Source organism: Gavialis gangeticus, unplaced genomic scaffold, assembly GCF_001723915.1.
Source record: "Gavialis gangeticus isolate Ggan-Ray unplaced genomic scaffold, GavGan_comp1, whole genome shotgun sequence".
Lineage (NCBI taxonomy): Eukaryota > Metazoa > Chordata > Crocodylia > Gavialidae > Gavialis > Gavialis gangeticus.
In genome coordinates, this window is record NW_017729025.1 from 87,484,140 (window position 1) to 87,501,208 (window position 17,069).

Sequence of the window (17,069 nt, forward strand, 5' to 3'; positions counted from 1 at the left end):
AATTTGAGATTTTTTTTTTAAATCAGAGAAAACCAGGATCCCTGCTGATAAGTCACTCATATTCAGGGTAATAAAACAATTAAGAGTTTAGTTGCTGACTGTGAAGCCTAGCAATGGCTCAATGCTTATTTACAAACCATCTGAAGAGCCAAACCCAATTAATCATGACATCTAATTTTTGTGCCCTTGTTGTATTGTATCTTTTCCTTCCTATTCATTGTCATCAACTGTCAAGTCTACAATTACACGCTCTTTGGAGAAATGGAAGTGCACGTTTTAAAAAAAGACAGCACTCTATAACATTTATTTGATGTTTACAAACTCAGGCTGTACAAAAGCAAACTGTATTGCTGATGCTTATTTGTACTGCAAGGGTACTTTTTGCAAATGTAGATACTTTCATCCAGTTTTAAATATGAGGCGTAAGTGAGCCCCTCTGATATTTCTCACAGTGAAAGGATAATAAAAAGTTAAAAACTGAGAGATATGCTAGTGTAAAACAAAAACAAAAAAAATGCTGGTGCTAAATAAAACATTCCCTATTAGAAATATCATGCAGTTGCAAACTGTCTTTGCACCTTGACTTGTAAATTGAAATAAGTTTATTTTCATATATGGTACTAAGCGATTGACAGTATTAGTGGCTTGACATTCCTGTACTTAGTGTGTGCTACCACATTTCCTTTGCATAAATTTAAACTTAAGCCAAGAAAGTGCCTCAATCAGCATAATCTCTTGATGTGGAACACTTACAAAAGGTTGGTTTCTGTGCAAATTAGGAAAGCAAGCAAGCACATTGTGAGGTGAACTGGGATTTTCCAAACTAACTCTACAATTTGAGAGGAGTAGTAAGTGGAGCTCACAGAGCTATTTTATAGCATATGTGATACTTCTAACCTGCTTATTCTCACTTGATCATTTGCATATTAAAAGACTGCAAAATTTGGATTCTTACATTTGGAAAAAAGGAGTATTAGAAAGGGTTTAACTAGGACCTTCAAAATATATGCATCACAATGATAAACTTACTTTTCATTAGATCCCTTGATTCTTGCAGATAGGATAATGCATAAAACAAAGTAAACACAGAATCCATTTTCTACAAATGGATGAACTCCCAAATTACTGATTCATAAAAAAGTAAAGTAAAATAGTGAAGAAGGAACTGGAAAAACAGCCTGAGATAATATCAACCCTGAAGTCTGATCTGATTCCCAGATGGTTTTAGATAAGCTAATCACAGCAGCATCCAACACCTTTACCATTTGTGTCTTGCCAGATACTTTTTCTTTTGGATAATAATCCTGCTACTATATGTTACCAGCAGTTTGCAATGCCATCTACATGGAGTAAGATCTTAAATCCACTCAAAGATGGAATCCAGTACTAAATGTAGGAACCCATCAACTGAGTACACCAGTCAAACAGAGTACACTGTTACGAGTGCAACAGAAATGCTTCATGTGCATTAGCTGCTCATTCTGTATAGAATGAAAGGTAAAGGCCTAAAAGGCAAGGCATGTGCCTTTCTGAGATGGCCAATCTCCTCCCAGACTATGCTGAGGTTGCAATCAATGGCCCATGAAGTAGCATTCCTCAGCTTGAGCCAACCTGCTGGCAGGAGTTATTAATGAATACCATTATAGTATGTACCTCTATCAGGAAAAAAAATAACCCAAATGTGCTAACCTTTGGATTATACTGCTAAACCCACCTTTTTTGAACAAACATACTGGGAAGACTAAAATGCTTGGAATAAGTCAAAGCTAGAAACCTTGTATTCATTTTCTTTCTGCTGACTGGCCATTTTAGGGGATTACTGCTATTAGGTACTGTTATGGTTTATATTTTAAAGAGAGTCTGGAATAAACTTTTCATACTGTTTAAATTAAAATAAAACAATCCTATAATTACCACTACTTGGGATCAGGCTAACTGAGATAAGAAATTTATGCCAACTTGTGGGCCAAGGAAGAAGCTCCCTACTTCATTTATAACAAGCATCTAAACATCAGATCCATTAAACGTGAACAAGTGTGTCTGTGGGGGATGGGGATGGGACAGACACCTTCACCTCTTCAGAGGAATCTAGTCCTCAAGAACACTAGGATACCATGGAAATGTAGAAATAACTGATCAAATTTCATCCAATATGAAAAACTTAGACCTTAATATCGTTACCATTCATCTCCATCTTTCACATTACATTAGGGATGTGAAAGGTTAAGCAATTAATCATTTAATAGATAAGCCCAATTACTGTACTGGTTATTGTTTAGCATGGGGCAGGGAAACCACTGTAGTGCCCCAGTAGGAACTGGAAGACAGAAGGGCAGGGAGGAGGGGCAAGGGGGAGGACTAGTACTCACAGCCTAGGACAGCAGCTCCCAATCTGTGGTCCGCATACAATAAGTGGTACGCAGACAACCCATCAGTGGCATGCAGCAGCAGCAGGCAGAGGCGCTCAGGGCACTTGTGCCCAGCGGGGTGTGGCTCCAGCCAGTGCTGCACATCACAGTGATGGGCGCAGCCTCTGCCAGGCCATCTGTATTGCCAGTACTCGCCATGCGCACGTGCAGCTGTCACATTTGCCAGGCATGGGAGAGGAGCCCCACACACTGGAGGCAGCTACCTTCCCCACTGGGATTGCGCAGTACAGGAGGGAAGCCCCAGGCACCTTCCCCTGTGGGGAAGAAAGGCAGCCAGCTTGAGTGCATGGGGCTTCCCTCCAACATCTGATGAGTGTGGGGAGTGCCATCAATACAGACTGCCCAGCGGAGGATGCAACCCTCGCTGCGATGTGTGCCACTGGCTGGAGCTGCACCCCACTAGGCACCCTGAGCACCCCCGCCTGCTGCTGAACCATAGCAGGGAGTGCAGGTGGTCCCTACACCCCTCCACTCTCCCTCTCCTCCCACAACTCCCCCTCACATATACAAAACCCCAATATACCCTATGCTCCCCCCACACAGCCACACCCCCCTCACAAACCCACCACACAGCCTATCATACATGCCCTCCCCTACCCAACCTGGTGGTACTTAAGGTTGTATCATTTAGAATTGGTGGCACGCAATTTGTCAGAGTTTGGGAACCTCTGGCCCAGGAGGTTAAAGAGGAAAACAGCAAGCAGCCCAATAATGACTTGTCAGCTAAGCCATTAGTTGCTCCTTCACAGGTGCTGCATTCCCCCCAGACAGGGCTTCACACACTGGGCTGTGTTATCTGGCTGGGCTTGCCACCACCTCCTCCCAAAAGACCCCCCACAGCAGCTCCCACGAGCAGCTATATCTGAGCTGCTGTGTTATCAGTTAACTGTTTAACCAATATAATTAGAGGAAGTTAAATAGATACTTTTTAAAATGATATTTACATCCCTAGTTCACATGTCTTATAGTTAAGAGTGTCCAAAGATAGGATTTTCACCATATTTCAATTATGTTAAAGTCAGCCTTCTGGACTACGATATGAACTAAATTAGTCAACAGATACTTTACATCATGAACAGCATAAAAATAGAGCATCTTCCCTATGGAAGGCCTTCAGCGCTGTTGAAAAGCTCATAACTATATTCATTATTGCAGCCTGCATTGGGATGAATCCTTGTAATAGTAGTTTAAAAAAAGGAAATGAATACTGTATTGATTTGAAACCACAGGGGAATAGTTATTTAACTGTCCCACTACTAGTTCCTCCTCTGTGTTAAAGGCTTTACACACAGAAAAATATGTCTTGAGGCATTTCTGAGATTCTTCTTCAGTGGCAGGGGAGGAGGACTGCCGCTCCAGATGTGGAGGATTGCAGGCAGGCACTCTGAAGGACTAGTCCCTAAACTGTAAAACCCCTGCACTCTGGAAATGCAATGTATCCCAGACATACTCAAGGATGTGGAAGACACAAAAGATATCTTCCATTAAAGCACAGAAGTAAGATGATGGCATGGGTTTCTCACACAATCTCCTCCATTAGATAACTCAGTTCCATTCCCCCTCTTCCTTCCTGCAAGCTCCAGAGTCTTTGACAGAGTCCTGTGGAGGACTTACCCATGGGTTAAATGTAAACAGATACAATCTAACTTCTGAAATGTTGTTAGAATACTGTAGTCAACACCCTTGTCCTTAACTGGAGGTCTTTGAGACCTTGTTGTTTGGTCTCAGACAGGTTAAGGAATAGAAAGCAGGAAGAGATTCTGCCACCCACAGTTCCATTATTGTACTTTGCTCCAGGATCTTACCGTATACTGAAATCACAGCCAGGATAAGCCATGCAGTCCACTCAGGAAGATATTTAATGAATACCAGGGCCATGAGAGCACTGATCATAATAAGATATGCTTGCTGGAGCCTAAGTGGGCCCTTCCAGTGAATGCAGATCATTCCCACCACACCAAAGTTCCAGATCAGGAGCGCTAGGGTTATGTAGTCCATGGCAACATTATAAGTTTTAAAAACTTCACTAAAATGTTTAAGAAAATACAATTAGATAAAGAAAAACAGGAATATTTCCATAAAGCAATGATGAAAAAGAAATGAGGCAAACATCAGAAATAGCTTTTTTGTGGTCAATCAAAAAACATTTTTTAAATCAGGATTTCAACTACATCTAGAACTTAAATGTAGAACATTTTACTTTGAGAGAATAATTTTAATGAACCAAATACTGATAAAAATACTTCAGGTTTACTAATGTATCTTTCACTGACCCTTCATTTCTTTCTCAGTTAGAGATCAAAAGCCACCAGCAGAGGATTTTACTGTAAGTAGTCATAAAGATTATGCTATTAAGTAATGTCCAAAATTCATAGACATCTACCCATTCAGAAGGAAAAAGAAAAGTTTGGCATATAAACAGCTGCTTTTGCTATCTGGAATGCCTAATGGACAATGACCACAGATTCATTCAGCCTAAGAAAGAAGTGTGGTGGAGCTATGTTACCTGATCAGATATTATTCCTAGATTAAAGAATTAAAAATGAGCTATTTTACTCCATTACAAAGAACATATTATAGAAAATAATAAATACACAAGGTATGTTACAGAAAGCACAAATATTGTCTCTAGGTCATAAGCAATTTACACTGGCCTGGGAAAAAATAAAAATGAGTGTTTGAGCTGGCTGATCATATAGGATGCTCCATGTCATAACAACACTGTAAACTGTGCATATGTTGGCAAAAATCAGCAAATATTTTCTTTAAAAGACAGTTTAAATATATCAAGGTGAGGCAAACTGTTGGGAGGTCACTTAGGGAGGAATGAACAGATGGAAGAGGACAACTCAAATTACACCAATACTTAGTTAAAGCCATCTACTATATTCTTATTGGGGCACCACATAGTCTTCACTATTAATTGGCCGTTGCAAACTAAGGGCACCTATACACATGCCTGATGCCTGCTTTGACACGTGCCAATTAGGATGATCCCAAAACCTCACCGTCACAGGTATTTAGCATCCCTGCATTTCAAAATGGCATCAAGGGCTACTTAACTAGAACAAGAGCTGCTTTAATTAAAATGCCACACCCCACCACCTCCACCTAGGATCACGTGTACAGATCCCTTAAGATATTCAAAAGGAGCTAGAGGAAAACAAAAAGTTGTCAAGGATCTTTAGGAGCAGAGGATCCCACTAAATAGGAAAATATTTGTAATAACTTGAAACAGAGGGGAAATTGCTTCCAGGCACAACACATGCATACTGGAACAATTTGAATGTGTTTCTGGTCTCTGAAATTATAAAATTTAACCAGGCTGCATATTATGAATGCATCTGAAAATTATAAATGTCCACTCTTAATAACCTGCTAAAGCTGTGCTTCAGCATTTCAAATATAAAACTTCCACTAGATATAAATAGGAATGGACATCTGTAGCAGAGCAAATTTCTTTTGGTAAATTTGGTCTTTTCTATTCTAGTTTCACATAAAAACCCTTTGTATAACCAGCCCTTCCCATTACCATGAAGGCAACTGTAAACATGTGCTTACTGTGAAGGGACAGATTGGAAGGCAAGTTCTGAAGACCAAAGTTTGTTCTACTTACCCCAAGTAAATGAATGAGAAAAAGAAAAGCAGCAAGAGAGAAGAAATGATAAGCCAGCCATGGATCACCTGAAGAAGACAGCAACATCAGTACAGGTCTTTTCAAACTTGACATTTCTAAGTTAAACACTGTTATAAAATATTGCCTTTTTGTTTCTTTCTTTTTTCCTGAATGAGAGGTTTGATTTCACAACAAGCAGGCTCAAGAGATGGTTCACACTTATACCCAACTCCCTTTGAAGAGGCAAATAATATTTGGCGTTTCAAGAATGGGAATGAGATTCAGGTATCTCTGGGCTTTCAGTCTGTACTGACACTGATTTTTATTTATTTTTTTTTGCTAGTCTTGACTCCTGTGCCTCCAGTTTGCAAATCTATAAAAAAAAGATACTACACTTAACCCATCTTTAAGTGCTTTTAGATCTTGGAATAAAAGGTGATGTTCAAACACCAAGTATTATTTTTAGCACATTATTTAAAACAATTTAATAACACTGTGTCAAAGTATCAAGCATTGTAAAACAATGAAAACATGATTTATGTTTATATTATTTGAAGAAATTACCAGTTAGTATTTCAATCCATTACCAGAATTCACCTATCCATAAAGGCTACAACTATAACACTGAAGAACCTTCTTTATGAATTCTTGCATAACAACAAACTAGCATTAACATATTATCTAAGCTGGGGTGTTCAACCCCTGGCCCATGGAGCTGTGTGGTACAGTCTAGAGGGCTCCCAAAGGGTCCAGAAATTTGGCGGCATGGAAGTGGTGTTTCCCCACCCCCAAAATTTTCAAGCCCAGATGTGCTTTGGTACCTTGCATGGGATCTGATTGGTGTGAGAGGTCAGGACACCAGTACAGCATACCAGATGGGGCCTGGAACCCAGCTCACTGGCTAAACCTGCACCACCCATCTGGCCCTCATGACTAGAAAGTTGGGCACCACTGATAAGGCAGTGATTTTCAACCGGAATGATGCAAGATCTTTTGAAGGGTGTTATGGGTGCAAGGAGGTAAGCACTTGCTCCTCCTCCCCCTGCCTGGCCCCCGTGTAGGAGAAAAAAAACGTAATAAATAGTTTTGAAATGGGGTGCCACTAGATATAGACCCCAGGCACGCCTCCATGACTTTCTGAAAAGTTTGAGAACCACTGATCTAAAGAAAGAACAAACAAACAGTTATATGATCCTCATTTATAATACAAAACCTCCAGAGTAATCTATATACATCACAAATTTTCTGATGGGAAAGTAACTTGCCCTGTATATTCGTTAAACAAAAATCTTAAAATTTCTCTTTCTTTCTTAAGACGTGAATCATAAAATGTTTTAAGATTCAGGTCTAGCAAGGCAAATATATTTATAAAAAGATTACAATAGGAAATGCATTTTAACCTTGTAATGAGAAGGGAGGACAGTTCTAATTCCTTCTCTGCTGCAATACCCTTCAGAATGTGGCCCAATTTACATAAAAACTTTAACCTAACAAGATCTGTCATCAAACTTCAGTAATCTCACCAACTGGTTCCTCTAATTTTAAAAGAACCTTCTCATAAATAAGCAGCTTTCTCCTTGCAATAGGTATTCTGTTTTCAATGACTATGCAGTGAAATATCAAATCTTTACCAGCAGCCGGCTGTTACGGGGGTACAACACTGTGAAGTTGGGATCAACAGGGAAATGGAAAGAAAACTTTCAAATATTTTACAAGATTACATACACATCCTGTTAATGATCTGACAGAGCAGATTTTAAGTATAAATATTTTTCCAGGTCACTTTTTAAGACAAATTGACATAAGCTTTATTGTCAGAACCCATGACTAAAGCTCCTAGGAGTTTGTACACTATAAATGTTAACAGAAATCAGCATTAGCACAATCACAAAGCAAGCTGTCTCATTGTTAAAGAGGAGACCTAGAATTTCAGTATGCCCAAATACTAATGATCCATTTTAGTATGGAGCACATTTTCTTCACTGTATAAATAAATGCCAAAAAAGCATTCATTACTATTAGGCCCTAGCCCTGCAAATACTCATATATGTACTTAAGGACTGTGCCTAGTTCCCCTGCCACATTTGTTTCTGTTCTGAAGAAATGTCATACATTATCAAATAATTTGTTTTTTTAACATTTTTTTTGCTAAGTTATTTCAAAGCCACCTACTTTTCTTCACAGAAAACTTTCCAACCCACTTCATTTAAAAAGCAAGTGTTAGACAACACATTTCATAACAGCATGCTACTGGTTTTCTGATTAAAATATTCTCATATGACTGTGGCTCCTGCACCAATCAATCTGTTGCTACACTCAGCTTTATCTTGATTTAGCAGGTAAGACAGAACTGCTAGGATTTGTAGAACATAGGGAATTAAAGTTGGTATTCCAGAGATTTTGTTTAAACTAAAACCATGGGTTATTTAGGAAAAAATAAAAATGCATAAAAATCAGACTACAAACACTACCTACACAGAAGGACTGCTTTCTGGTAAATATATCCAAGACCTAGAGACAGAATCAGTGCTATTATCCACTCAACGTGCAACCTCACGCAAGACACTTCACTTTGATGCCTCAGCTTTTCCCTTTTTCTTTTTTTTTTTTTTTTAGCACTGGGATTATACTTCTTAACTTCAAAAGTTAAGATATACCACCTAGATGAAAGATGATACTGATAGGAAAATCATTGCCCCCTCTTCAGGTATCAAATGTTGTTTTGCTACAATTTAGTTTCCATTCCAGCGAAGAGAAAAAGAGCAATGTTCCAATTACGCAGTGAAAAGTTGGACTTGCGCTCAACAACTAGGTAACTGATTTGGCAGCAGAGTGGGGCAGAAGGCTGGAAATACTTTGAGAATTTTCATTTAAATTGAAACTTTAACGTTTTCTCAAGAATTAAGCATGAAAAAATATAATTGCTACAGAAGCTTCAGCATTTTTATTTTTTATATAAATTTTAATTTACTCTGCTTAAACATTTTCACATTTGATGTGCCATGGACTTTTGTAAAAATTGTTCATGATTGCACTGTAGAAATAGCTAGGCCAAGGGGAGCCTATAATTTCTGGCAGACTGTTAGGAGACAGGTGAGGTTTTCTGCCATCTGGGGAGACCTGAGTGGCAGGGTGTGCATTAAGCATATGAGTTAGTTCCTTTTACTGACAGGATCTGCAGTGAAATAATTTAAACACCTATTCTAAACTCTGATTATATGTCTGATTTAACACTCCATTGCAACAAAGAAGAAGATTCACACCTTCAAAGTGTTGTCTTAAGCAGTCTACACTCAGGAAGATGTCATTGCATCAATCACACTCCATTATATTTGAAAGCATTTTTTTCATCCATGAAGATTAGAAACTTTTCCCCCAAAAAATACAGAAAAGAAACTGCAACAAAAATTTTGTATCAAGGAGCAGATTCCAAAGCAAATTCTGTAACTGTGAAACACACATGCTCAAGGCTCCAACTAAATGACAGTAAAATTTTGTTACTCCACAGCCTGCTTTATTGGTCATTAAAAGCCCAAAGGACAATCCCTGGGCCAAAAGTAGCCCAGCATCAATGTATCCCAGCAAACTGATATAACCAGAATATGTGCAAAGTTTAAGCTCCCATCAATGATATCGTTATGCATTTTTCTGAGCCCTGATGACTGTATAAAAAACCCCTACTGTTTGAATACCATTCTGCTATTCAAACAGTTAAAATCATTGTTTTATCTACTTTTACAACATGAAACAACTTTTCACCTGATAACATAGTAGTTACCTAGGTTCTGTATTATCCCCTTCCTGGTATAGGGAACAAAGTCCCCAGAACTAAAACAGTGAAATTCTACCACTGGTCTGCCAGTTTTGTTAATCACAGTAGTTCTCATCTCAACAATACAGCAGTGACATTAAATAAAACAAGGTTAGCAAAATGATCAAAGTTAACTGTATTTGTGCTCACCTTATAGCACCTATATTTGTAAAGAACCACCAGGAGTATAGTCATGACAATAATAACACTGATCATGATGGCAGCATTGAGAACAGAATTCAGAACTCTTTGTCCCACTGTATCTGTTTCTTCTGTGAAGGGAGTGTAGATACTAAAATAAAGACCAAAAGAACAATGAAAATTCCAATACACGTTCCACAAACGTCTCCCACATAAAAGCCCAGGATTAATATGCAGTTTTTTAAAACCACTTTCTCTCCTGCAATCTTATTTTCCAGCTTAAAGTTGCCAAAATTACAGTCATTTTCTGCTAAGAAAAAGAGCATTGAAACATTTCAAAATGTTAATCTCAGTAACAGCATGCAAGTATATATTAGTTCACACTAAGCACAAGTTGGCCTTTATAGACATGCCATCTAGTGGATATATGATAAAATACAACCTGATGACAAAAAGGTGTGGGGTAAGAACCGGGATTCTCTAGTCCATGAGAAACTCTGAGTTTGTATCCCACCCTCCAGCCCTACCATTCCAATACAAGCTAAACAATTTCATAAAGAAAGTATTTTTTTTTTCAAAATTTCAGTTGTTTGTAACATTTTGTTTAAAAATTAAAATGTTTCATTCTAATTTCAACTTTATGCATTTTACAAATGTTGTTATAATATAACAAACGTCTAAGCAAAGAGTTATTTGGAAGCCAATTTAAAATGTTCTGTTCACCAAAATGGAATGTTCTGACACCGAACTGTTTCAAACCATTTTTTTCCCTCTGAGAATTTTTGTTGCGACTGGTGTGTTTGTATGAAGTGTTTTCACTTTTGTTAAATCTGTTTTTCTATTGGAAAATGCTTTCTGTCAGAAAATTTCCAACCAGCTCCGTGAACCATTCTTAAAAGCTCTTCCTATTCTATACATGTTACTTTGCTGGTAAGTGATATAGGCAAATCAAAAATGATGTACACACAGTTTAGCTAACAAAGCTCTCATTTATCATCATTAACATGAGGAGTCTTTATGCTTTAGCGGTCTGCACCTTTGATAGCCTCTGCTCAGGACTGTGTTCAAGTGACTGACAGCATATAAAAGGACACACAAACTGAGTAGTCAAGGATTAGGATTCAGACCAAGAAATGGCAAATTACCTTTAGAGAAAGCAATTCTGTATGAGGGAGGGGTTGAAATTACTGATTAAAAGGAAAATGAAACTTTAGATTTCATCACTGTAATTCCTTATAGAAGCATAAGAAAAATCTGGGTCAAACTGACTACGCATCTAAAATGGGTCAATCTTTTAGGCTGAGAGGAGCTGGGAACTATATAGGGATCCTAATCTGTAGAAGGAACAACATTTAAGTTGTCCTTGTACTGGAAGAAGTCACTGGATAACAGACTCCTGAATATACGTGGCTGGAGTGTAAAGAAAGTGAGCTTGTGTGGACCAGACAAGAAAAAAAAAAAAAATCACAAGAAGGTTTGATACATACAGCTGCCCATCTTTGCGTGTGTAAAAGCTGACTGACTTGATGGTTGCAACAACTACCACCATGCAAAGTGTGACAGGAACAAAGAGCATAATCACATGCTTTGCCCCATATTTCAAAGTCAGTTCCTCATCTTCTTCTTCATCCTGCTCCACCACTTGCCGTGTGCTGTTCTGCGCCTGCCCATTAGTTTCCGATTCAGGGTTATCATTACGCCTTCGGTCATTGTTATCATGACGCCGTCTTTCACTGTTGTCATTCTGCAATACAAGAAAGCTCAGTTCCAGAAACATGTTTGCCACACATGTATATATGCTAAATCTAGGAGGATGTAGGTTAAGGAATGCATCCTTTACTGTTAAACATACTTTCAGCAGCAAAGACTTGAAAACAAAACCAGGCAAATAAAATGAGCCATGTACAAAAAATGAGAGTGTATATATAGAGTAATACTAGAAGCCATCCATCTCTGAAGCAGAAACAGTTAAAAAGTGTTGTTTATGTCCAGCAGTATGGATGGTCCTTTTACATACACAAAACTGAGAAACAAATTCCAAATCCTTCTCTTGCAAGGAAATAAAGTTGATGCATGTGCGGGTTAAGTCAGATGGTAGCACCAAATTAATCAGAAGTGTTAATTTTTAAACCTACCACCAGAGATGGCTGTATTCCTCTCTGCATGAAACCTCAATTATTCTGAAGTGAATTTCATTTACTTCTTTACATTCACAACAGCACACCAAGCAAAAGATATCATTATTACAACAGTAATGAAATGCTGTAAACTAACATCTGAGATTCTTTTTTTTAACATTTTTAAAAGGACATTCTTCCTGATGTACCAACTGGTGAGCACAAAATACAGATCCCCCACTCTCCTAAAAGGGAATTTAGTGCAGATCTCCATTTCCAAGCTTTGCAATATTTAACAGTAGTAATATATTGTGGGAGAATATTTCGAATTTGAGGACTAAGGCAGTTTTATTTCTCTAAATGGAATGGATCTAACCCATTTAAGATTCACAGTAAGAGAAGAAACATTAAAATTGGAATTCAACTTTTGCTAAATCTTAAGTGAAATCAAACCCATGTGCAAACAAACATGTCCCCTAGTTTGCTCGTAAGCTCCATGGATGGCCCTTCAGCAAAAAAGGCTGGTTTATGGTTGACAAAGGAGGATTTAGGAACTACCTACAAACTGGACTTTCACTGAGAGAGACCAACAGTAAGGTCTGAATATGTTTAGGTAAGAGCTGAGAAAGTGGGAGCAGGAGACGAGTGAAGGTGGGAAGCTGCTAGCAAAAATGTATGTGTTCACTTTCCAAACCAGTGAACTCACAACAGCACTGGCTTAATCACTACAGGGGAACCTGTGCTGCAGTCAGAGCATGTGGGGGTCCTTCTAAACTTTAAGGAAGTGTGGCAGGCCCATGCTGCCGATACCCAGGTGGCCTGCCTGTGAGCAGCTGGGCCAGCACCGAATGTCTGTAAGAGAGATCACAGATTGGTCCAGCCCCCGGAAGCTCCCAGAACAAGAGGAGTTCAGCGGCTATATCCCAGGGGGAGCGAGAAGGAGGGAGCACCAAATGCACCTCCGGAAGTTCCCCTGCAGCTGGCATGGGCCAGCAGGACCACAAGCAGGCAGCCTGCTGGGCAATGTGACCACTCAGACCATGGTAGGGGTCTCCCCACAGCATCTGAGCACCCACCCACCAGAGGCAAGAAGCCCTGACAGACCAGACTGTCAACAAAGACTGGATGCCTGGGGAAGGGAGCCCGAACTCCAGCAGAGGAACAACCATTGACAGAACCAGGGATCCGGATCCTGCTGAGACCCTACTCACACCATTCGTGGCCAGCAGGTATATGCAGGGTACCCAGAGCAGGATGGAGGCAGCCAAGGAGGCATCAGTGGGACCCACCAAGGGGAAGGACCCGCTAGGGAGCTTGGTGGTGCAGCTCACCACACTGATACGGCCTCGGATACTGAAATCCAGTCGGCCAGTGTCAGGTGCCTGGGGGTCACAAGGACATGAATAAATGCCCCACAGGACATTATAGAACAGGGCCAAGCACCAACCGATCCAGTGTTCCTGGGGGTAAAACCCTCACACGGGGATTCCACAGAAGCCATACAGGGCGTGCCACATGGGTTGGGCACCAAGAAGAGGCACCAGAATCAGCAAGCATCAGTGCCCTGCCTGTCCACATCCCGAGAGGAATTTCAGTTCATATATTGGTGAGTTGTGAGGTTCTCTCTCAACTGGAGACGTTGGGACCACCGGCCTGCTAGAAGACCGTTCTCCCACGAGGAACGGACAGTGCCTGCGGTACACTCAGATGCTGCCAAGACCCAGACAGAACACCAGAGTGGAAAGGTGTGGGGTGAAGAGGAAGTAAGGAGCCCCATTGAAGAAGCACCAGTCAAGGTGCCCAGGGTCCTCAAGGACCACTGAACAAAATCTTCCAGCAAAAACTCTGGTAACACCAAATCAAGTGAGTAGACCCTGGTTCAGGATGCCTAGGTGGGCAAGGTGGGCCAGTGGTGTCCCTGTGAACATGGTCCCACCACAAGATAAAAGCATTTAGAGATATTTTTGTTAATTCCATGGAGATGCACAAACTGGACTAACTGAACCTTATCCAGAACATAAAACAAATAGGGCGACCATTATTTACTAGCCACGGTTTTTCAATTAAGCCCATTTCCAGAACTGATATCAATGCTGTGACAACTCTATGAATTTCCCACCAGACTATAGCTCACTTCATTTTAGTACCTATAGCAGACACCAAAATTATGAACAAGTTCCAGACACTGATGTAATTTAATTCCAAGTAAGAAAGGACAAATAATTTAGGTTGTCTTTTAAAATGTGCTCTTTACAAATGCCAAGGTCAACAAAAGACTTTAAAAAATGTTCAGTGTTTAGGAAAGTTATTTTCAAGCCTCAAGACCTGCCTATAAATAGAGATGCAATTTCTCTGAATTTAGGCAAGAACAATTAATTTTGTGCAAGTGTTCTCCTTTAGAGAACCTTGCCAATATCAGCACACATGCGTGCAATCTTTGCTTGATTAGTTCACATGTACCAAATAACAGAAGTAAAATTTGACATCAATATATTTTTGCTGTGTCAGCTTGTTCTGACTTCTCTCTTGTTCTGTGCCAATATTCAGTGATTATGTACTTGATTACCCAAGTGAAACAAGCTGCAATATGTTACCAAGATGATCCTGGATGGTTAGTCACTAGATTGATCTCTCTCTCAAAATAAGTTGTATGTCACTTGATACTAAGCAGAAGCTCAAATCTGTATTTCTCTCTCTCAGCCAGTTTTTTCTAACACATCCAACTTTACTTCCACAATTACAAAATAAGCGCATTTTCAAAACGCACTTTCAATATAACAAATTTGTATTGAAAAAAAGATCGTAAGTCACCTACCAGCAAAAGTACCATTGACTTTAAACTGGAAACCCATGACGGCTGAAGTATAAGTTTCTTAACTTCTGAAGCTGATATCAGAAGTTGCAATTGTGGCATCGGAGGGGGGTGGGGGCTGTACACATTGTGGTGTTCTCATCATATTGTTGCCAGTCAGGTTCCAGTTTTGGTACAGAAAAAGATTTTAAGTGTGAAACTTTTCCACTGTGTAAAATTTAAAACTAAATTAAAAAACTAAAAACAAGTTGTGTACAGATTTAATGGAAAGTAAGGCACTAGCAATATTACATTTATATTTGATTTGTTTTTTAATCAAATTATCTCACTGGTGCTACAAGGGTGATCGCAGTGGGTTCTGTTTTTCTTTCATGTCAATCTGTAACTAGGAATGACCTGGAAAGTCTAAAGCTCATCTACCTCCTAATGCTGGCATTCCCTACAACTTTGTTGGCATAAGTATAACTAACGGCATGTTATATAGCCTGTGGAACATATGTGAGTATAACAGTAAAACATTCACCAATAGTGGACTGAATACATGGGTAGTTTACAAGTAGGAAATAGGTGATGAAAAAGTACATGCGTAACGCAGGATCTGGGTCTACGCTGCTTCAGAAAGAAGGGTGTGTCAAGGGAAGAGTCTACTCCTATATTCTTCATCAAATCACACTCATTTCATATTTGGAACATTGTCTTTTCACAGTGATAAGGACTAAGGTGTTTAATTCTTCAGAAGTGTATGTTAAAGATCCAGCCACTCACTACATTTGACATCTTTTGTCATGTACTGAGACTCATTTTGAAGATAAATTTTAGTTTACTGCTTATGGAACTGAAAAGTCTAAGTAACAAAAGGAATTTCAGAGAAATATTATACACAAAAATAATTCTTCAGTAAATTCTTCACAAATGAAAAGTAGACAGATGGTCAAACATTTATGATGGAAAATTCCTATATGGAAGGTTTGATGTATTTAGGTGAAAAAACAAACAAAAAGTCCTAAATGAATACAGCAGAATGCCAATTATTTAAACACAGGATGTGCATAGAGCACAAGCAAGAGCAATCCTGACAAAAGAGAACCGTTTAAATGACTAGATGAAAAAAAACAAACAAAAAACCCTGAAATACATAACTGTCACTGAGTTTGCTTTAGAATGTGTCATTAGGATACATTCATTTAATACGTGTTATGCTAACTGAACAATTCAATTTTATGTAAGGGTTATGGTCCCCAATTAGTTTGGATAATCAACACTCTATTCTACAACTAATTAGCATTCATGGTCTTTCTAAAACTGTCTTTAAAATTTCCTTCCTACAAATCATATGACATCAAACATGAATTTCATCTCTTTTAATGGTAGTATTCAGTTTCTCTCAACATATAGAAACAAACATCTTTGTCACGTACTAAAATAAAACTCCCTGATTATAGTACATGTGAGATATAATGGAAAAAATATTGATCTAGAAGCACTTAGACTAATTGGTTAAGACAATTTAATATTTAGCTTTCCTGATTCTTGTGGATTGTTTTTCTTCATTTCTTATAATACTAATCCTGACTGAACAAGTGCACCTACTTTTAGCATTTGAATTATAAATACAAAGAGAAAAAAAACCCTGTGCTTTACAAAGCTAAGACTGAAACAGCTGAACAAAAAGCTTTCTGACTGCAGGATCATAATTTATACTGCCACGGGGAATATGGTATAAAAGAAAAACAAAGGGTATGATTCTATATTAAGTTATATTTCCTGGATCATTTAGAAACAAATGAAACTACAAAAATTGCTTAATTCCTTTAAAATATGATGTGTGAAAAAAAAGGCAATGTCACAGTCAAAGAAAATTATAGTAGCATCAGAGAAAAGAGCTACTTTTAGTTAAAACCTGAATTGTAGGAATGTACAAAAGGAGGAACAAAGTCGAACTATTAGTAGGGGTGTACCAATAAAGGTTTTCTTGGCGGATACCAATAGCCAACAATTAACCAACCATATTGCCAATGCCGATCTGATAACCGATATTTAGTAATAGTGCAAGGCATTTTAAACTAATGACATAAATAAACCTTTGTTTCATAGTTTCATAGTTAGTAGGGTCGGAAGGGACCTGAGCAGATCATCAAGTCCG

General features: G+C 38.8%; 1 protein-coding gene across 2 annotated transcripts in view; it reads right to left on the bottom strand.

Moving 5' to 3' along the window:
- PSEN1 (presenilin 1) overlaps positions 1 to 17,069 on the bottom strand; it is a 69,358-nt gene that overhangs the window by 35,027 nt on the left and 17,262 nt on the right. For both annotated transcript variants that reach the window (XM_019519119.1, XM_019519120.1), the window contains exons 3-6: positions 11,485 to 11,741; positions 10,007 to 10,148; positions 6,046 to 6,113; positions 4,235 to 4,455 (exon numbers count right to left, since the gene is read on the bottom strand). In XM_019519119.1, the coding sequence (XP_019374664.1) occupies positions 4,235 to 4,455; positions 6,046 to 6,113; positions 10,007 to 10,148; positions 11,485 to 11,741 (688 nt within the window). The remainder of the gene's footprint in view (positions 1 to 4,234; positions 4,456 to 6,045; positions 6,114 to 10,006; positions 10,149 to 11,484; positions 11,742 to 17,069) is intronic.